Below are 22,021 nucleotides of genomic sequence, written 5' to 3'. Positions count from 1 at the left end.
GCAAAGTAATGTCTCTGCTTTTGAAACGTCTTAACACCTGCTAAATGAAACAAGCTCCAGAAAGTGACACCGTACGATCACTTTATGTAAGGAGCGAGCCCTGCGAGACTGGACACGCCGTCTGAGGGTGTGAACACGTAGGGGAGGGAAGAAGCCTTTCTCTGCCCTCTTAGGTTCAGTTCCTGGGGTCTGCAAGTTAAATCAACAAAAGGCAAGTTAGGAGAAAAGGCATAGAGTTTTTATTTAGTGCTAGTATTTACGTATTTTTTTGTTCCTGGAGGCCTTTGTAGAAAAAGAGTCTGACCCAAAGAGGTGGTCAGACTCAGGGTTTTATATGCCGTTTTAATAAAAGGCAATAAATTTGTCAAGAAATGACAAGATAAAGAAAAGGGAGCTTGGGCTTCTTGGGTAAACATACTGAGGAATTTTATTTGGGGGAAACTAACGGAACAGAGTGAAAGTTGCTTGGTCATGTCCGCCTCTTTGCGACTCCATGGACTGTATGGTCCCTGGGATTCTCCGGGTCAGAATACTAGAGTGGGGAGCCTTCCCCTTCTCCAGGGGATCTTCCCGACCCAGGGACTGAACCCAGGTCTCCTGCATTATGGACGGATTCTTCACCAGCTGAGCCACGGGGGCTGGCTAACGGAACAGAAGGGTGGTTTTATTACTCAGGTTGGTTTGTCAGCTCGGTGCTGACTCGTCTCCAGGGACACGGGCAGCCCTCGAGGACGTGGGGGGCTCACCTCACAATCGGCAAGGCGTGTCCCTCTAGGCAGACATGGGAGGGGCAGGCAGCTCTGCCTGCATCAGCTGCCGCCTCACTGTCATCTGCTCAGAACCCCCTCGTGCCCAAGTGGACCACGTGGGGAGCTGTGTTCTGATCCCCTCACGAGGGTGAAGCACGCGATTCGCTCCAGCTTTAAAACCATAGTTCCCTCCTCCGTGGGGGCAGGGGAGGCTCGGTCCCCAAGGGCACACGGGGAGGAGCCTGGGGGTGAGGATCAATTCCTTGGCATGGGTGGTAGGCTCACCCTTGCTCATTTTCTTTAAATTGTATGTGTTTTCACATAAAAAAAAATATTCTCTGCTTTGAAAGACAACAGGAATTTGTAAGAGAAAAAAAAAAGGCCACATTCTGCCCAAAGTAACAACTTTTATTTGTTTTCTCAAACATATCGGAGCAAATTCACTGTTTTCTAACCTTGAAGCCAGCAAGGCTAGAAAGGAAGTTAAGCCACTTTCCGTTGCCACCCCAGTTCCACGGGGCCGCCATGCGGGCAGAGTCAGCTGGCGCCGAGGGCCTGGCACCCCGGCCGCCCTGGCCTCGGCATGACCAGGAAGAGGGGAACCGCGGCACCGCCGAGCACAGGGCCACAACCGGGCCAGCGCTTCTCAGCAACACCGGGGCCTCCCTGTCCAGCCATCAGTGCTGATTTTTCCTTAAAATTCTGGAGTTTAGGCTCCACCAGAGTCCTGGCTCGTGGGAAGGTCGGAAAGGTCCTCTGGTCCCGGGGTGGGGTCGTCCGCAGCTCCTGGGGTGGAGGTGGGGGTGGGGGCTCAGACAGTCACAGGACCCCCAGGGACAGTTCCAGAATCTGTGGTTTTGATGGTCAGCAAGCGGTTGGTGAACATGGCCAAGGCCACTGGGGAGCCACGTGGCATTACAGGGGTGGGGTGGGGGGCTCCTTCTTGAACAGAACACTTACTCTTGGCCTAGACTCTTTTTCTAGAAACAGCAGTGGGTTTCGGGGCAGACTAGTGATTGACGTTTCCCAGGGACAGTCAAGACTGTGGAGACCCTCTTGGGGACCCCCTAGGAACACGGTCTCCTGAAAAACCCATCGAAGCTGCCCTGGGTGGGAATGAGACAGGACGTGCCACACGTACGAGATCTGAGCATGAAGGACATCTGTTAGACGTGAGGGTGACCGCCGGACCCTGCATGGTGGCCGGCGGCCCTCAGGCCGCCTCTTGTAACAGTCGAGCTCCTTTTTCACAAGTCCAGGTGGGGGCGGCATCCTCTTAGGTCTCAGATAAAGCTGCTGCAGACGCGCTGTCCACGCAGAGAAGCACAAACACGAAACTGGGCCCGGCCAGGCGCCCCCCGCCCCGGGGTGGGGCCCGCACTTGCACAGCAAACAAGTGAAAACGTGGCCAGCGAGGACACTGTTCATGCTCTTCCGGTTTACAGGACGAACCTTGCAATAAATATATGGAAGGAAGTGTGTAGACAACAAAGGCATGGACCTGGATCACGTGTACAGACTCGGGGCTGCGGGAAGGGCACCCCGGGACAGTGGGGCTCTTGGTCTGAAGGTCATGGGCTGCTTCCCGCCTCCCCACCGAGCCCGGGCCACCATGCCCAGGCACGGCAGCCCCCGCCGTGGGGAGAGCGCTCGGGGCGTCTAAGCGCTGAGATACTCGCCAGGGCACCATGAGCAGCCGGTTTCCGAGGCGCCTGACCTGTCCTCCCGCCGGATTGTCTAGAAGCGCTGCTGTGACGGGAGTGCAACCTGGGGAGTCCCTCCCGCTCGCTGGACCAGGCTGCCCCGGAGGCAGACGAGGATGTTGCCTTGTAGATGCCCCTAGGCAGACTAGGACATCGTTGCCTTGTAGATGCGGGAGACAGGAAGGGTCCAGACGTGCTGCTCTAATTGCAAGGGAAGAGGCAAGTGCTACAAAGCAAACCGCTACTCAGCAGGCGCTGACCGCCAGCGCCGCAGGGCAGGTCCTGCCGAGCAGCCCAGGGGCCCCGTGGACGTGCCGCCCCTGAGTTGCTGCGTTAGAGCCACGGGCGGGCCATCAGCGCGGCTGCAATCTAAGGGGCTGGCTCCCCAGCCGGCATGGGCCACCTGCAGGGGCTGAGACAGGTGAGATGCAGCCCACAGATGCACACAGAACCAAAAATACCAAATTCGTCCACGAAAATTGCTGACAAAAACGTTATTTTTTCTAAAATCAATATTCAACTATCAAAAATAAATTTCTAAATTTGAATGTATCGCAACATAATTGGTCTGTCGTCATTGTCTAAGACACGGTTCCCACGGCCGGCGCTCAGCCGCGGGACTCCTGCTTGGGGCTCTCTTCGATTCCTCGTGCGAAGAGCCGGACCAGCTGGCAGTGGACCCTGCAGAGACAGAGGGCCACACTGAGACCCCGACCCCCCGGCCCGGGGGCAGGGCGGGCCTCAGTCCCCAGGGGGCGGGTCAGGGGCTCCGGGAAATGTGCTGACACCCCGAGAGAGGGCGGTGACGGCCAAGCGGGAACCCGGGACAGCGCAGACCCACCAGTGAGCAGAGGGCCAGCCCCCCCACCCCGGGTCCGCTCATCAGAGCCCAGCCGACGGGGCCACAGGGTGGGTCCCACGAGGAGCACTCAGCGCCAGGAGACGCAGTCCGGGAGGTGAGGGGCCCCACCTTCCACCGCAAGCACAGCATGTGAGCCTGGGGCTTGGAGGTCTGCAGGGGCTCCTGGGCCCACCCCAACCCCAGCAGGGCCTCCTCCCCACGTTATGAATGACGTCACAGGCGCCTCAGAGATGCTGCGTCATAAAACCCCCTGAAGTGACGCGCTGCTCCAGGCTCCGTAATCTCTGTCAAGATGCACAGGCTCTATTTCGCGAGAGAACCTTTCCTAACTGTCGACCGTGCCTAAGCTGGCATTAAAAATACTTGCATTTCCTGAACTTGTGAAAGGAGCCTACCGAAGGCGGAGCCCTGCACACAGGACCGCGGGACGGGTTTTCTTGGGACCTTGGAGCCCTCCTGCCCTGAGATGCAAGGTCTGAGGTCACTGCCACACTGGCTGCACCCCGGCTGCAAGAGCAGGGACGAGCAGGCCGGGGCTTGGGGAGGCTGGAGAGCCTGCTCCTGCCTGTGGCTTTGCTTGGACGCCAAGGGTAGAGAGGCCCGGCTGGGGTCAGTGGCTGGTTGCCTGAGAAGCCATCTACAGTGGGGTTATAGGCGAGGACTCGCAGCACGCCGAAACACAGAAGCTGTGCCCCCAGCTGTCCTTCCGGGCTGCAGAGGCGGGGCTCGTGCCCGCTCGTGGGCACCTTCCTCACGTAACCCACTCACTATGGTCAACGAGGGTCCAGTTTGGTTGGCTTAAATCTGCCTGCAGTGCAGGAGACCCAAGTTCTTCCGGGAAGATCCCCTGGAGAAGGAAATGGCAACCCACTCCAGTATTCTTGCCTGGGAAATGCCATGGACAGGAGCCTGGCGGGCTGCAGTCCAAGGTGTCGCCAAGAGTCGGACACGACTGAGCGACTAACACTTCTCAAGATCCTAGACGTTTGTAACAGGATAGAAAGAATCCTCCTAGAGTTAAACAGTGCCCCTCAACCTCTTGGGGGCTCCCCAGGCAGTGCTACTGGTAAAGAACCTGCCTGCCAATGCAGGGCACTTAAGAGAGACAGGCTCTACCCGCGGGTGGGAAGGGTGCCCTGGAGGAGGAAGTCGCAACCACTCCAGGGCTCTTGCCTGGAGACTCCCCCGTGGACAGAGGAGCCTGGCAGGCCAGAGTCCATGGGTCACAAAAAGGCGGACACAACTAAAGCGACTTAGCACGCTCACACGCACACCTCCATCAACAGCCCTTCGTTTTAAAAAAAAGAACGCGTTTGACTGTGTCCTTCCATGGGGAAGAAACCTTTCTTGACACTTATGTGAAAAACAAAACAAAACAAAACCTTTCTTGGCGCTTAACATCTCACCTGGTTCTGTAACACATACAGCCAGACTGCAGATCCCCAAGTCCAAACAACAGGCCTAACGGATTTGGGGCTGGAGGGGCAGGCCTGGCACCTGGGCCTTAGCTCAGCCGTGGGCTCCTCGGGCTGGAGCACGCCCTGGTGGTGTCAGTGGGCCCAGGGCTCCGAAAGCGCCCACAAAGGGAGTTTGTTAGTTTAAGTCGTTAGGAGACGAGGGGGAACAACAGTGTGGGGCGTGGCAGAGAAAGTGAGACGAGGGGCTCCCACCCCCAGCGTCCTCCCAACACTGGCACAAGGGCGTCTCCCAGGCACGCCCGGGTTCACGGCGGGCTGCCACACGCCAGGTGGTAGGGTGCCAGGCTCCCAGACCCCCCGGGGCACGCCTCTGGGTTCACGGTGGGCTGCCACATGCCAGGTGGTAGGGTGCCGCGTCTGCTCACCTGACCTCGATGGCTGGGCTGCTGAGCACCTCCCCGTCGCAGTTCCAGCTGCTGCTGGAGGCGCGGCAGCAGCAGGAGGTAGGGTGCTCGCTGCACAGCTGTCCCAGCCGCTTCTTCCCGCGGCCCAGCACGCTGCTGTCCTCGTCTTCCGCGGGCTTCGACACAAACTGGAACTTCTTGACGCGATAGACTTCCACGAAGGTGAAGTCAAACTAGCGAGAGACAGCCAGACGGGAACGTGCGCTCAGCGGCGCTGTGCTGGGGGCATGAGCACCAGCGGGCCCCCCACAACGTGGGGACACGAGAAATGGTCACCACCACGCTTAAAACCGGTCTCATCCACGCTGCGTGACACTTATTGAAGAATCCCGTCGTTCCCGAGCAGCGACTTGTACCGTTCTTTACCTTTTTAACAAGCGGTACTTAAAAAGCTATGTGAAAACACCGTTGGATCAGATCTTAGAAAAAACTGAACAGCCGTGAACTGTACTACAATCCGAGACGGATCAAGAGTTCCAACTGTCTGGATAGCGTTAGACTCGGGATCCCCCCCAACCCCGTGTCACTACATGCACGCAGTGACTAAGGGCCTCAGCAGAAGCCCTTCCCGGGAGCCGGAAGACCGTGCTGTAAGTGGCCTGCGAGGGCAACAGAAAACCGCACTGCATCAGCCTGTCCTGTCTGCAGACAGGAAGAGAAACACAGGGGAGCGCACGGAGACACTTGTCGCCTGGCGCCCAGAGTCAAGGCTTCATACGCGAGGCTTTATAAGGAGGAAGCGTGACTGAAGCTCACAGTGGGCGGAAGGCAGGCAGAGGCGTCTGCCTCGCACACACAGCGATTCCCCCGCGGGGCTGCCCGGGTGGAGGACGCGCTGGCGCAGGTGGCGTGGAGGCCGGATGACCCTTACCTGATCGCCCTGGTTGGTGTGCCTGACCAGAAAGCGCAGGAAGTTGAACCGGGAGCACTTCCGGATGAGGATGAGGTCGGAGGAGCCGTCCCCGAGGTGGGCAGCCGGGGAGAGGCCCTGGGGGCTCCGGGGACAAGCGCAGGACATGTTGGTGGCGTTGATGGCTAGGAACTGCCCGCAGCGGACCTTCCACTCCTCCACCTCCTCTGAAGCGGGAGGAAGCATCACAGTTCAGCTGCTCAGTCGTGCCCGACTCTGCGCCCCCATGGACTGCAGCACACCAGGGCCCCCTGTCCATCACCAACTCCTGCAGCTTGCTCAAACTCATGTCCATCGAGCCGGTGATGCCATCCAACTGCCTCACGCCTGTTAAACTGGGACCCGGCCGGCGGGGGCGGGCTCCCTGCCCCTCGGCATCAGCACCGAGACAGCCCGCCCGCAGTCACCTCGCGAGAGGCAGTCCTCCCCAGGGTTGGGGTGGGGGGCTCTGGGACCACCATCTAGGGCAGGGGTCGCCAGATCTGGCCTGCCACCTGAGTGTGTGTGGCCTGTTAAGACTGAGTTTTACATTTTTAAATGGATGCAGGAAAAAAAAAAAATCAAATGAGGAAAGTATTGTGTGATGTACGGAAATGACATGAAGCAAATTTCGGCCTCAAATAGCCCACGACTTCCATCTAAGCCCCAGTGAGGCCACTCGCTGAACCCCCAGTTCCAGAGCGTTCTGGAGACAGGCGCAGGGTAACGCAGAGGGACACGGCGAGAGGGGCCCTTCCACAAAATCTACTCTTCCCCAAGGTCTGGCAAAGGCCAAGGGCGCCTGGCCTGGAGGAGCCGAGGAGCGGGTGCCCCGCAGAGAGGGGGGAGGGGCCGCCGGGCCCGGACAGCTTACCCGTGCCGTCCAGGCTGTACCGCGCCCGCCGCTGCTCCTCCTCCAGCTGCTGCCTGCTCTGTCTGCACACGGGGCACCTGTGGTAGCAACAGCGCCTGGTCAGTGCCGCGCGCACAGCAGGGCCCGTCAGCCCCTCCCGCGCAGCAGGAGGGCAGCCTCGGAGGCGTCACTTGGAAATATTTCCCTTGCACGTTAATTTGAGCTCTCAAAATCAGATCCACTCTTAGAAATTACACGGGCAACATATCCTTCTCGGAAACTTATGGAAGTTACCAAAAGCCAGGGGCATCCCTTGGGGGCCCTGTGTCGGCTCCGGGGAGGGGTGAGTTTGGCCCGCAGTTGGGGGGGGCACCGGCGGGAGCAGAAACCAGCTGCAGCGCCCGCTGTGGACCCTCCTGAGCCCGTGTTCCCTTTGCACGACAGGTAACACGGCAGCCGTTTGGTCCGGTGGGTGACAAGCGAGTCACGGCTCAGAGCTCAGGGTGTGGGGGACCCCTTCAGGGTTTGGGGGACCCTGGCTGCTGGACATGATGAAACAGCTCCCTCATCTTACACTGCAAGGACCGCCCCACTCACAGCCCGAGATGGTCTTGCTTCCATGTCATCATCTGAACAGAAACACACATGTGAGATGCGCTCACCCCGCCCGGCAGGGTTTCCGGTCCCTTGGGGAGCCCACTGTGTGCTGAGCTGGCAGGAAGGACACTGTGCCTTCGTAGCAGTGATGAGAGAAGAAGGTCTTCAACCCTGAGGACGAACGAGAGGGAGAGGAGACGCCCGTCAGCTTCGCAGAAGGGCTGGCGGGTCGCCGGGGACGCCGGGGACAGAGCGTCCGCAGAAGGACAGGGCCCCTCCGGCCTCGCGCTGAGCCGCTGCCACGGTCTCGGGGCGCTGCAGGCTCCCGGCTGCCAGGGCCGCCTTCCCCGTTGGCAGAGGGGGTGTCTCGGCCACCAGGCACCCCTCGTGGCCTTGGGTTCCGCCTGTGAAGCCCGGGGTGCACCCCCAGGCTTGGGCCTGTCGTCCTCAACTCTGGGGTCTCTGGGGCTGCCCCTCATGACAGAACGCTGACTGAGGAGGGGCCGCTCCTCGTGGATAGGTAAAGAGAGCGGCTTCTTGGACGGAACCTAATCCTGGGGAAGATGCCGCAGAGATGGCTGAAGTGACATTGAGGATGTAGAAAGCAACACAAACGCGGCTGAGAAGCAGAGGCGGCCCGAGAGGGCTGACTCCAGCTGTGAAAGAGGGTCTGCTGTGGGTTAAGCGCTATCAAATTTCACTGCAGGCTACGGAGACATCGTTCCTGGAAGAAGAGTCGATCGATGCGGCCAACTTCACTGCTGTCTTATTTTAAGAAATTGCAACACCCCGCCTTCAGCACCCCCACCCCGATCTGTCAGCAGCATCGCGGAGGCAAGACCCTGTACCCCACAAGGGTTACGACTCACAGAAGGCTCAGACGGCGGTTAGCGGTTTTTAACCATGAAGAACTTTCGGGTTAAGGTGCGCGCCTTTTTCAGTTATGACCCTGCTGCGCACGGTGCACTCGTGTACACGTAGCTTTGTGAGCACAGTGAGAGCAGAAAGCTCACGGGGCCTGCTTTACTCTGACATTTGCTTTCTCAGAGTGGTCTAGAACTGAGCCCTACATGTCTCCAAGGTGTGCCTGTAAATTTTACCCAAAGGTGAACCCTGAGGGGAGTGAGCAGAGACATGACACATTACACACAGCCAAAAAGGAGCGGCTTTCCTGGTGGCCCGGCGGCCAGAACGCTGCGCATCCACTGCCCAGGGCCTGAGGAATCGGGGAACTAAGATCCCGAAAGCCACGTGGTGCAGCCAAAAAATAAAGATGAATAAGTGGATATAGCCAGGGCGTTCACCTAAGCCACAGGAGTGTCGGACTCTGAGCCCTTCATCCTGTCAAGCCCCCTTCCGCGTTGGGGCTGCCCTGGTGGCTCTGCTGGGAAACAATCTGCCTGCAGGGCGAGAGGCCTGGGTTCCATCCCTGGGTTGGGAAGATCCCCTGGAGGAGGGAGAGGCTCCCCACTCCAGTATTCCGGCCTGGAGAATTCCACGGACCGTACAGTCCGTGGTGTCACAAAGAGTCGGACACGACCGAGAGCCTTTCACTTCACTCTGCGTTTAAACGCCGAAAGCTGGTGCTGCACACGGCCTGAAAGCGCAGCCCCTCACTGGCTCGTCCGACCTGGGGTCAGTCGGCCTTCATCCTCGGCCCTGCACCTGGGGGCCCGCGCCCCAGGGAGAGCGCGGAGGCTGGGGGCGAGGGAAGGGCGGGAGCCAGGCTACCTGAGAAGTCGTATCTGGCGAGGCCCATCCACCGCTTCTTCTCGCTGTCCCTGATGATGTCCCCGTAGAAGCCGTAGCCCAGCAGGGACACTGAATACCGCAGCAGCGTGCTATTGTGGTGTACGGCCGACACGTCCATGGACAGCGAGTCCCCTGCGGAGAGAGGCCACGTGGGAGCCGCCCCCGCCCTGGCCCCTGGAACCGGAAGGGGCTGGAAAGCTGCTCTGTGGGGAGGGGATAGCGACAGGGCCAGGAAGCTCGCTAAACGCTGAGCGGACAGTGGTCTTGCGGAGGAGGACGAGGCGCCCGGCTTCTCAGCCGTAAGTCACGAAGGCCCCGCCTGTAAACACGGCCCTTCTGTGACTGCGGGGACTCAGAGTATAGCACTGCCCTCAGGTACGAGGACAGGGCAGGGAGCCACATGGGGGCCCTGCAGGCGCCTGGACAGCACCGAGCAGTGACGAGCAATGCAGGGCCTCCTGCCCCGGGGACGCGCCGTCTAGAGCTGAGGGCGTCTGTCCCCCCAGGATGATAAGGGGCCGAGTCCTGAGCAGGGAAGAGGGCTGAGAGCAGGGCTCCAGACGGGCGGGGCGCGCCTGGCCAGTGCAGGCGGTGCAGGGAGCGCCGGCCGGGGCACGGGTGCCAGGCGCCCCAAAGCTGGGTGAGGGCCCTGGAGGGTCTGAGCAGCACTTGTGTTTCTCAAGGTCACCCAAGCTGGAGGGCGGCAGGGGAGGGTGGCAGAGAGGGCCCCGCGGGGGGATGGGCCGGGGCACCAGTGCAGCAAGACAGACGGACGCCCGCGTGCGCCTAGAGCGCTGGGGTCCCGCGAGCCGAGCGCAGCAGTGACGGGGCGCCTACCCACAATGATGTGCAGAGCCGAGGTCTCCGCGTCGTTTGTGCCCACGGTCGAGTAGCACACGCAGTCTGTCGACCCTAAGACGGGGGAGCAAGAACTTGAGACGCTAAGGTGTTTCCGAGTAGGGAAGCAGTAAGCACTTCTTTCTCTTCCAAGGACTGGGAGCGAGGCCAGCGTGAATGCAGTCTAGCCTAGAAATCAGCTCCCGAGGCCGTTACTGCTCCTTGTTCAGTCGCTCAGTCATGTCCAGCTCTTCACGACCCCTTGGACTGCAGCACGCCAGGTCTCCCTGTCCATCACCATCTCCCAGACTCATGTCCATCGAGTCGGTGATGCCATCCAACCATCTCATCCTCTGTGTTGCCCTTCTCCTCCTGCCCTCAATCGTTGCCAGCATCACGGTCTTTTCCAGTGAGTCGGCTCTTTGCATCAGACCGTAGCACTGAGGTTGAGTCATCACGAATGCTGAGACTGACCTTGATTACTATCAAAGAGCTCCTCACAGAGCTTTCAGAGACCTCTTCTGGGCCCTGTGTGGGGCGTGGGGGGTGGATCTCGGGTGGGGGGCAGGACTTGTCCAGTGCCCGGCTGCTATAAAGATGGGCAGCAGCCCTGGGGCTCCAGACCACCAGCCCCAAGGGGCTCAAGGGGAAGTGCACACAGGACAGCTTGTGAGGGTCACAGAAACGGCACAGCGGACCCGTGGGTCGTGAGAGACCCGGAGCCCCAGCCCAGCCCAGTCCTGGCTCGTCTGTGAAGGACAGGCGACTTCAGAGCACCCAGCTAGGGTCTGGATCAGTGATACTACGGGTCCTCCCTAGGCTGTCCTGGTTCTAACTGGGTCACCACCTGAGTGGGCAGAGACTCTCCCAGGTGCTTATTTATAGCAGACTCCTGCACCCTGCCCCACCCCGAGGTCCTGACTCAGTAGGCTGGGGACGGGGCTGAAACTGAAATTTAACACGTCTGCAGAACCGCTGAAAACCCCAGTCTAGACTTCCCCAAAGTAAACTGACGGGGCCTAGAATTGCACAATAAATACTGCACAGACGCACGCCAGCACTGGCCGAGACCCACCACAATCACCACCGTGCTAACAGGCGCACAGCGCCAGCCGCAGGCAGGGTCCAGACACTGTGTCCACAGGCCCCAGAGCACGCTACACGTCCCGCAGCCTATGTGACGTGGGATGGAGCTGCAGGTCCACGGTTGTGAAAAGATGTGCTGGGCCGCAGGCAGCCTTGGTCATCTCTCAGAGCAACAGAACCTGGTCCAGTTTGCGATGAGAGTAAAGACTCTTCAAGTGTTAACAGTTAATCTAAGCTAACTGATGTCTTCTTATGGCTGGTAACATATAAACTCATAACATACAAACGTGCCCTCTGACCAACTGTGCAACCTCACCAGCATCTTCAGCTAGAAAATGGAGTGACGGCACCATTCACACCCGAGCCTGACCCACCAGGGTCCCCGCCGCTGCGGCTCAGACAAGGGCAGGGAGGGCGTCCCCTCCCGGTTAGATGTACGCAAAGCCCCTGCCTCACCTCCTACCCCCTGACTACAGTGGGTTCCTTGAAAGAACGAGGTGCTTCCTTGAGTCATGGAACACGCTGAGCCAGCCAACTCGGGACAAGCCAGCCACCTTACACCCCGAGGGCCCCCGCCCTGACACCCAGCCCCGGCTCCAGGCACCAGTCGCTTCTTCCAGGCCGCCTGCTCTCCGGGCTCCCCATCTCCTCCACTGTGCTCCGGGACCCCACTGCCCACCCACCACCAACGGCCAGCTCTCTGAGAGCACAGACCAACGCCACCACCTGGTGGGAACCTGGTGCCCAGGGAGGAGGACAGGACCCCTTCCCGCACGCAGCCGTGGGCCCACACCAGATGCGTGGAGAGAAGAGCATGCCTGAAATGGACCTGAAGGCAAAGCCATGGGCAACCCATCCGGCCTGCACCTGGTGGACAGACCCTGACACCCGGACACCTGGCCCTGCCCAGTGGACAGATCCTGACGTCTGGCCCCCTCATAGTGGACAGACGCCGACACCCAGGGGCCCCCAGTGGACAGACCTGGATGCCAAGCCCCTGCCCAGTGGATAGATCCCATCCACCCCAGCCCCCAGTGGACAGACCCCACCCACCCACCTCCCCTAGTGGGCAGATCCCATCCACCCCAGCCCCCAGTGGACAGAGCCCGCCCACCCACCTCCCTCAGTGGACAGACCCCGCCCACCCCAGCCCTCAGTAGACAGACCCCACTCACCCACCTCCCCCAGTGGACAGACCTCGCCCACTCCAGCCCCCAGTGGACAGACCCCACCCACCCCAGCCCCTAGTGGACAGAACCCAACCCCCCAGTGGACAGACCCCGCCCACCCACCTCCCTCAGTGGACAGACCCTGCCCACCCCAGCCCCCAGTGGACAGACCCCGCCCACCCACCTCCCCCAGTGGACAGACCCCGCCCACCCCAGCCCCCAGTGGACAGAGCCCAACGTCGGGCCCACGTACCTGCGGGGATGATGCCGATGCGCAGGGGGCTGGGCACCAGCGTGGCCCGGGGCTGGTTCTGGTCCACACCGGCGTCCCTCTGCGTCCTGCCTACCAGGCCGTGCAGGACCTCGCTGAACATGCCATCTCCGCCCACGCACACGATGCTGCCGGAGGAACAGGGGCAGACTCAGCACCCGCGGCGGCTCCCAGCTCCCCGAGGGTCCAGGCAGCCCCCCTCCCGTCTGCCTGTGCCGCTGGGCTGGCTGGCCCCCACCCACCCACTTTGCTCCTGCTCCCGCCAGAGGGTGTTAGACCCTCTGTGCCTAAGGAGGGGAGCCTTCGGAGCCCACTGTAGCCACAGGCCGGGCTCTGAGAGGCCTGGGGGACCAAGTGAAGGCGGGGCTGGGACCAGGCCTCAGAGGACGCCCCTGCCCTCCAGCCACGGCTGCTGAAAGGTAAGCAGGCAAGACCCACACAGGCCCCTCTTCCCCTGCCAGCCCCTGACCAAAGTCCCCAGGAGCTTGGACCCCGCGGCAGGTGACACACGGCTCCCTCCCGGCCCCTCCCCCACCACGGCCCACTCCCGTGCGTGACCCTGGATCTGCTGACCCTCAAGCTACCTGACGTCCTCACGGCCACACTTGCCCACTGGGGCCCCGAGAGCCTTCTCGGGGCCCTGAGAGCAGGAGCAGTGACACTCAGGACGCCAAGCACCAGCAGACAGTGCTGGCGTCCCTGGTCACACAGCTGGAGAGACAGGGGCGAGGGTCAGACAGATGCTGGCCGCCCGGGCCCTGAGCCTTCACGTGACCGGACGGGCGTCCCCAGCTCAGCTGACGTGCCCTGGCTGCCTACACAGGCTTCGAAACCTGCTGGGTGATGCTTGGTGAGGACCTGGTCACGGGGACTAGCTGATTCTCCCCCAGACGTCCTGGAAGGCATCCCCTTGTCCCGTGCCCTCTGCCAGCGTCCAGCTGCTCCTGCCCAGGACCCATAAGCCCTGGTGGCCTCCTGGGTCCAATCCCACCTCTGTGCTATTCGCCACGTGGGTCTGAACCAAAACTCCCGAGCCCAGAGGGGCACCGTGTGTGAGCTTTCCGTCTCCTCACCACCTCTTCCCACTCTCTGCTCATCCACCAGGCCCCAGCCACGAGCCAGCCCTGTGCTGGGCATGGGGACAGCTGTGCCCGAGGCAGAGGAGGCCGGTCTGCAGGAGCTGGCCAGCGCACAGGGACAGCAGAGACACAGACTCTGGCTGGGACTGGCCCCTCCTGCCGCGGGGCATGGGGACCAGCCCTGCACCCCCGCGCCATCGCAGCCAGAGACGCGCAGCTGGGTCCCGACCGAGAGGAAGCCTCGGACCCCAGACCAACAGGCGGGCAGCAGCCACCGGCCGGTCCTCCACAGTCGGCCCCGCCAGGAAAGCTGAAGACCTGCGCGGGGCTGCAGGAGGCCAGAGGCACCGCCCTGCGTCTGAAGGCCACGCCCGCCCCGGGGCTCTTCTGCTTTAGGGAACTAACAGGGCGTGGGCAGAACCTGGGTCAGGACAGCACACGGGTGACGGCGTCTGTGTCGGGGCCCATCTCCTGGGCAGTGATGCCCGCATCTTAGCTCTGAAGGACCTCCTCGACTTTAGGGCACACACACACATATTTAGGGACAAGAGCTGATCACCTTCAAATGAAAAGATTTCTGTGTGAGGCGGTAAGACTGAGAAGGGAAACCAAACTTCCACGGCGGTCCTCTGAGGAGCAGAGGAACGCAGGGTCCCCCGCACACTCCTGCTTTGCCGGGCCTGCAGGAGAAGCAAGTGTACTTCCGGAGGGAGGGCGGGAGCAGGGCCGGTGAGGACGGATGGAAGGCGGCGGGTGGGGACCCTCGCTCACCCGTCGTACTTGTCGATGTCGAGCTCATACAGACTCTCCTTGGCATGGTTGGCACGTTCAGTTACTGTGGGAGAAACAACACCAGCTTGTAGCGTTTACACTCAGGCCTGAGAATCCGCTTTAAAGTGAGGGCGGGTTAAACCACTTTAAACTGAGGGCCTATAAAATCCTGGGGCGGGTTGGCTATAAGGAATCCTTCTTAGTCTTCCCAGAATCCCCTTCACGGAGAGGAATGGAGCCGGCCTAGGGGAGCACGGCCTCCCAGAATACACTCCGCGGGTAAGACGTCCCATTATCGGCACTTAATTGCCAACAAATAACAATTTTGGGGGGAAGCGGTTTCATCTTCTATTTCATAGTTTTCCCTTCGTTAGCCAAAGGACTTTGTAAATTTCACAATACCAAATGTAAAAAAGGAAAATGTCAATCAATCCATAGTCTGTGTACTCAGTATAACTTCTAAAACTCTCTTGTGCACACAATTTTGCGTCCTTTCTCCCTCAGCATCTTATCACAACCCTCTTTTTATCACTAAAACTTCCTTGTAAAGACCTTGTTAAAGAACTACAAACCATTCCTCCAGATTCAGCACAATATTATCCACGGTTCTTGTTTGGGGCATCCGCGGTTTCCAGTGTTTTGCTTTTATTAAAATGAGGCAGCAGGCATCTGCGTACCTCCCTCTCTGCCCAGCTGACGGTTTCCCCTGGGAAGTTTAAAAGACCCTAAGACGCTTGACCCGCACTGCCAAGTAGCCCTTTAATAAGTTTACACAAAACCTTCGAGGCGCTGAACAGGAGGCACTGTCTCCTCACAGCCTCCCAGCGTCGAGAACTTGCTCTGAAACTCAGGGCCACGAACGTGGCAGCGCACCGTGTTTCCTAAAATGTCACTCACTGGTGAAACGATTTCTAAGCCTTACTGACTGCGTGCATCTCCTGCAAGAACTTTCTGTCCGTGGTCTTTGTCTTTTTCCCTCGTACTGTTTTTCTTGAGGGATTTATATGCTAACCGTTGGCTGGAACAGTCTATGCTCTTTACTTTGCGTTCTTCTCTTTCTGGCATGCCAAAACCCCGACATTCTATTTTGTTAAAAGACTCTTATGCGGGGAATTCCCTGGCAGTCCAGTGGTTAAGACTCCACACTTGCACGGCCAAGGGTACAGGTTCAAGCTCAGGGAACTGAGGTCGCACAAGCTGCATGGCATGGCCACACACACACACACACACACACACACACATACACCAAGTCTTATCCAGGGAGAACCTCCCCTGGATCGCTCCCACACCGCGCAGAGCCCTCACGGCTTACCAACGATCTCGGTGGTGATGGAGGCCAGTGTGAACAGCGGGGCCACTTTCTTCTCGTAGATCCGCTTGCCCTGTCCTTTCCCTCCGAGCGGGTTGATGAACACCAGCAAGTGCTTCGGCCGAGATGCTACGGAACAACAACAGCGCCTAAGTCACAGTGAGGGGATGCATTCAGACTCGTTCAGAGGTCCAGCTGGACAAGCAGGGGCAGGGGACCGAGCGCCAGCGGTCTGAGATTGGGGGGAAGGTGGACGCACTGGTTAGACGGCGGGTAGTAGACTCCCGTCCTGTCCGGCAGAATTAGACGGTGAAATGGAGAGACCAAGTCCCACCGCCCAGATGCTAAGCCAGAGACATGGTTCTTCCAAGCCAGGAAGCTGCTCTGAAGCTGCTACGTGGGAAACGTCGTCTTCAAATACATTAAAATTCACTTTTTAGATCCAGATGCCAAACTAATTTTAAATGATATAAAATCAACCTAAGCACATGCTTTCTTTTCAGTGGTTGAAGTTTGTACTGAGTTTTTGAGACTGTGTTAGGACTCTCCCCACAACAGATTAGCAAAATGGCATATAAAGGGTAATAAACAATAAGGTCCTACTGCCCGGCACAGGGGAAGTATATTCAGTATCGTGTCATAAACCATCATGGAAAAGAACCTGAAGAAAAAGATACGCACCCACGTGCGCGCGCACACACACACACACACACACACACACCTGAGTCACCGTGCTGTGCAGCAGAAATTCACACAACACTGTAAACCGACTTTGTAAATCAAGTGCCTTTGAACTGTGGTGTTGGAGAAGACTCCTGAGAGTCCCCTGGACTGCAAGGAGATCCAACCAGTCCATCCTAAAGGAGATCAGTCCTGGGCATTCATTGGAAGGACTGATGCTGAAGCTGAAGCTCCAGTACTTTGGCCACCTGATGCGAAGAGCTGACTCATTGGAAAAGACCCTGATGCTGGGAAAGATTGAGGGCAGGGGGAGAAGAGGATGACAGAGGATGAGATGGTTGGGTGGCATCACTGACTTAATGGACATGGGTTGGGTAGACTCCAGCAGTTGGTGATGGACAGAGAGGCCTGGCGTGCTGCAGTTCATGGGGTCGCAAAGAGTCAGACACAACTGAGCGACTGAACTGAACTGAACTGTAAATCAACTATTCTTCAATTCAAAATATATATATACCCAAACAACATGGGTGTTCCAGGTACAAAACGAGCTGACACCTACTGTTTTTTAAGTGGGACAGATGGACCCTCATTACACAGAAGTAATTCACAGCTCAGACACCCCCAGGTGGACACAGGTGCGCCCCCCCAGGCCCCCGGTTTAGTCTTCCGTTCACCTTGAGCGCAGGTCTCACCACCCCATTTCCCAGAAAAGGAACCCAGGCCCACGGCGCCAAGGGGCCTGCCCCCAGCCTCGCGTCCGGAAGTGAAGGCACTGGCGCCCGGGGGCCAGGCTCCAGGCACCCCCCTGCACGGTCCTCTAACCAGAAAAGTGCGGAGAAGTCACAGCATCTCGCCACGTCCGCCTTTGCGCTGAGCACAAAGCAGGCACGTACTCAGCGTCTCCAGCAGCTCCCGCAGGGTCTGCAGCCACAGGTGGTACAGCTGCTCCTCTGGGCACCAGAACGTCACCTGCGCCCACCGCCAGCGGTGCCGCCGGGCCCTCCGAACACGGTGCACTGCACAGAGAACACACGTGTGAGCGCGGCCCCGCACACGGGCCCCGGGCCACACCAGCTCCCCTGACGCTCCCCTTTCCTCTGACTACTTGATCCCTTCCAGCGTATACGAGGGAAGAGATCCTACCCCTCAGTTCTTTTAACCCATGTGAAAAATAAATCAAAAAGATGAGCAAAACATTAAAAACAGAGCTTGGATATGCATGACTGATTCACTTTGCTTTACAGCAGAGAGTAACACAATGCTGTAAACCAACTGTAGCTCAGTAAGATGTTAAAAAAAAACCAGAGCTTGGAAAAATGATACAAGGACCTTCCATAAAGATAAACCAAGGACACAATGAGTCTGTTAAGCCAATGACAAGGAAGTTCTCTTTCATGTGAGCTGCCTGGAGCTACGAGGAACTTTCGGGCAGCTTACCTGTGAAAGCGTACGGCTTTTCCATTTTCTGCCATTTTCCGCTGGTGTACTGCTTCCCGTTAATGTCCGTTTCCTCAACAGTGATAATCTCGGAGATAGGCACAGCGCAGGCATCTGCAAAGACACCACACCCTCACTCAGGTCACAGGGCTCACCTCAGCAGCAGCAGAGAGACTCCACGGCGCTGGGATGCCCCAGAGGCAGAGGACAAGCTCCGTGCCATCTTAAGCCTCGGCGCTACATAAGGCTGGGACCCCAGTCCACGCCATCTGAACACGGGGTGTTTCGTCCACAGGGACCGAAGTAGGCTGCGGCTTCTCAGGCCAGCTCCCGTGCCGAACGCGGGGGAAGGGGTTCATGCCCCAGCACCTGTGGTTCAGTCTACTCAGAAATGAAGAGGGAAGGAGGCCCGGGATAGACCAGGACCCCGCAGTGTGCGGGTGGGTCAGGCCCACACCAAGGTGGGGGCAGGGGGCTTGGGGTCCAACCACCCACGCGGACGCAGGAGGAGGAAGGGGGTGCCTGCGGACACGGGGAGGACAGCACACAACACCCTCGACTGGAGAGCCAGTCGTCTCCACGGGCCTCAGGTGAGGCCGGACACGAACACAGCCGTGGCAAGCGCGAGGCATCAGCCTGTAACCGAACGTGGGGCCAGAAAGACCTCGCCAAGGACAGGCCCTGGGAGCAGGGAGGCTGGAGGTCCCGCCCCCAGCGAGACCAGGCTGCGTCCCCCAAGCCCGCCAGCGAAGCGGGTGGGAACCCCGTCCACCTTCACACAGAGGCGCACGGCCCCTCCTCGGGGCCCCCGCTGGCTCGGAGGCCGGTGAGCGCGCCGACGGGCTTCGTTTCTGCGATAGCTAAATGAAACGACGGCGCTGTGACACCCGGAGTGACCTTGCATCACCTTTGGCCTGGTGGCCTAAGGAAATCAAGTTACAAGAGCCAGTTCAGACGCCTCGAAGTTCTGAGAGAGGGGTGCCCCCAGGGTTAGAGGTGCTGGGCTGCGGCAGGACAGGGACACTCTCGCAGAAGAGCTGGGAGCCAGCTGGGCTGACCCGACCCAGGAGAGCCTCCACCCAGGGCCTCCCTCCCGGGCTGACTCCGCAGCTGTGGCCCCTCTCGTACCCCCTGCTCCTGAGGGGTATCTGACCCCGGCCTGCCAGCGGTCGGACCAGAGGAGGCTGCGAGGGGGCCACCCGGGAGAGAAGGGGGGCAGGGACATTCGTGGGTGGAGCCTCGCAGAGGGCCTGAGACTGAGGCACTTTCACTGGGGTGGGGTGGGGGCTCTATGACCCCAACAGCGAAAAACCCCAGTGATTTGCCATCTTCTGCTACACTCAGCTTACCCACAGCTTCATCTGCTGCTTGGCTGAGAAGAAAAACAAAACCAGGTCAGCAAGATTCAATCTTTCACATGTGCACCGCTTGTCCACGTAACAGACGTGGTGACAGGTTTTCTCTAAAAAGGGATAGGGATCGCGGGGATCTGAACAAAACAGCACCATCTACATCTTGCTTGATCGAGGAAGGACAAGCCCAGAACCCGGGATCCAGACGGAGGCCGTCCTGGGCGAGCCTGTGCCCACGGGGCTGTTGTTAAGGCGCTAGGTCACGTCCGACTCTTTGTGACCCCAAGGACTGGAGCCCACTGGGTGCCTCTGTCCATGGGATTTCCCAGGCAGGAATACTGGAGTGGGTTGCCATGTCCTTCTCCAGGGGATCTCCCTGACCACCGGCTTGGCAGGTGGATTCTTTACCACTGAGCCACCTGGGAAGCCTGGTGGGGAGGGTGGGGGGTTGGCAATCAAAAAGCAGGGCTTGGTGAGTGACGGGCTTGGAACAGAGGCTGGTCCCACCCGGCTCCCTTGGCCCCTCCGTCTGCTGGGCTGAAAGTTCAGCCCGAACCTCCCGATGACACGTGGGGCTGGCAGGTGGGGCTGGCAGGTGAAGCCGGCAGGGGCTGTGGAAGAGACAGGGTCGGGGCGAGGAGGGCGGGGTCCAGCACAGATGGCGGGCTCCTTCCTGCCTCCCCCACCCACTGACCCCAGGCCACGTGCCTCGGTGCCTGCTACGTGTTGCCTCGCGTGCACAGGTCACCCCCTCGTCTTCAAAACCCTCCCCTCCAGTGAGGGGTGTCGAGAGTCTGGGAGAGGCCCTGAGTCGCGCGTGGCTGGCGGGACGACCTGCTCAAAGCCTGTCACTCAGGCTCCGGTGCTGCTGGCTGCATGTGGCTCCAAGAGTCCGTCACGGGCACGGTGCAGGGAAAATGACGCCGCAGGCCCCAGGTCACCCTGCCTGTGCTGCGCGGAGGGGCCTCCGGGCTCAGCAGTGCACGGCGTGTGAACACACACGTGGGGATGGCCGGTTCGCGTCTATAGATCGACACGGGGTGGGGGGGGGCACCTGGCAGAGAGACGATGGTGGGACCTGGGGGCACTTTCCTTTTCTGCACTTATTAGCATTTCTCTCCCTTGGCTTGCGTTCTGCATAATCCCGCACTGCACACGAGATGAGATAAAAAGTCCAAAGTCTTCCGTGCGAGGCACTGCAGTTGCTTTCAGACCAAATCAACGCCGGCACTAGACTCGCTGGACAGAGAAAGGGCCCGTGCCTGCGCTGGCCACCGCGTCTCCCCCGAGCAGCGCCCCCCACCCGACCGGGGCTGGCATCCACACCCAGACGGCGCTCCCCGAGCTGCTCCTGCCACGGCTGGAGGCGCCCTCGTGGTCCCTGGGCCGGCTGTGCCCCATCGTAGGATCAGGGGCCAAGGCTTGTGGGTGTCCCCTCTCCCTTTATAAAGTCACAACCCAGCATCCCCTTTCAAGCAAACTTCTGAACAGAAAGTTCTGGAACAGATGCTCGACTCCCTGGGCACCTCCCTGGCCCAGGGCTCCCCAGCCCCCACCCAAGCACCTCTTTGGGGTGGGGCTGTCCGTCACTGGAGGGTTTCAGCAGCACCCTTGGGCTCCGGCCACTAATGCCACCTCCCTGCCCACCACCCTGGTTCTGCCAGAGGTTGGCCAGCGTCTCCCACTGCCTCCAGGGCTGGTGAGCTTAGCAACCCTTCTCCAAACAGGGAGCAGAGAGCAAACTGAGGCTCCAAGCCTAGTGCGAACACCTGCTCTTATCAAACAAGGTTTTCAACTCTGGATAATCGCCCCCCCGCCCCCCTCGCCCGCCACACACATCTACAACAGAAGTTAAAGATTTTCAACCACAGTTCAGCCAAGTCAAGCAGCCTTGCTGGGACGGCAGTCTTATTGGCAGCCTTTATAAAACCTCTGCTCTACTACATTACTAAAGCAAAGTGACTTTCTCAGGGTGATTTTAAAAATTTCTTGAGATGAAAAAAGGAGTCGGCCTGTGGCAGCGGCCACCCGAGGACAGACGGTGCAGTGGGCAGCCCGTGGCCGGGTCGGGCAGACAGGGCTGTCCCCTACCACGCGCCACGCCTGTCCTCTCGGGTACCAAGCCCGGGAGGAGCACTGGGGCTCCCTCCACCCCCTTTCATGCTCGGATAAGACCACTCAAAAGGCAGAAGACCCCCGAGGCTTCCCAACCCAGGCAGGAGCCCCCTGCTCAGCTCTAGGCTCCGGGAGCCCAGATTCAGTGACCTTCCAGGCTGGCAAGAGATGCGGGAGACGTGAGTTTGATCCCTGGGTCGGGAAGACCCCCTGGAGGAGGCAATGGCAGCATGCTCCAGTATTCTTCCTGGGAAATTCCATGGACAGAGGAGCCTGGCAGGCTACAGTCCACGGGTCGCAAAGAGCTGGACAAGGCACAAGCGACTCAGCATGTGTGCAGGCTGGCAGCACCCACACTGGGTCACAGCCCTGCCTCTCCGAGATCCCCAAGGATAGAGGGGACAGAGGCCTCACCAGGCTTGTCCCGCTGGGTGTGCATTGAGCCGACGTCAGCCCCGGAGAGAGGCTTTACTCCCTAGGCAGCCGCGCATGGGCACAGCAAGAAGAGCAAGCCTGAGGCATGCCTCCCCGAAGGCCAGGGGCTGGGGTCCCCGTGGGGAGCAGCTGCAGGGCCTCCGGGGCACGGGGAGCGTGCGGGAAGGCCCATCACCGTGCACGGGGCAACCC

General features: G+C 59.7%; 1 protein-coding gene across 1 annotated transcript; it reads right to left on the bottom strand.

Annotated features, from left to right (window-relative positions):
• Positions 1-1,136: 1,136 nt before the first annotated feature.
• Positions 1,137-20,680, bottom strand: CERK (ceramide kinase). The gene is made up of 15 exons (XM_018044467.1): positions 20,542-20,680; positions 19,277-19,389; positions 18,672-18,849; positions 17,928-18,059; positions 17,384-17,506; positions 15,813-15,938; positions 14,501-14,564; positions 12,633-12,778; positions 10,125-10,199; positions 9,267-9,419; positions 7,601-7,706; positions 6,960-7,036; positions 6,068-6,273; positions 5,158-5,369; positions 1,137-3,133 (listed from the first exon to the last, which is right to left on the bottom strand). The coding sequence occupies exons 1-15, from the start codon at positions 20,678-20,680 to the stop codon at positions 3,061-3,063; spliced, it is 1,923 nt and encodes a 640-aa protein (XP_017899956.1). The 3' UTR covers positions 1,137-3,060.
• Between the last annotated feature and the right edge of the window lie 1,341 nt (positions 20,681-22,021).

This window comes from Capra hircus, unplaced genomic scaffold (genome assembly GCF_001704415.2).
Source record: "Capra hircus breed San Clemente unplaced genomic scaffold, ASM170441v1, whole genome shotgun sequence".
NCBI lineage: Eukaryota > Metazoa > Chordata > Mammalia > Artiodactyla > Bovidae > Capra > Capra hircus.
The sequence above is the reverse complement of the archived record's forward strand: the minus strand, read 5'-3'. Positions and strand labels throughout refer to the sequence as shown.

What these genes read in the sequence shown, in the direction of transcription:
- CERK (XM_018044467.1), bottom strand. Translation starts at nt 20,680, where the DNA reads ATGGGGCACAGCCGGCCCAGGGACCACGAGGGCGCCTCCAGCCGTGGC. An exon ending in AGCAGCAGATGAAGCTGTGG is followed by an intron (nt 18,850 to 19,276) that starts GTAAGCTGAGTG and finishes TGATTTCCTTAG; the next exon opens with GCCACCAGGCCAAAGGTGAT. An exon ending in AGCCCAGCCATCGAGGTCAG is followed by an intron (nt 3,134 to 5,157) that starts GTGAGCAGACGC and finishes CTGTCTCTGCAG; the next exon opens with GGTCCACTGCCAGCTGGTCC.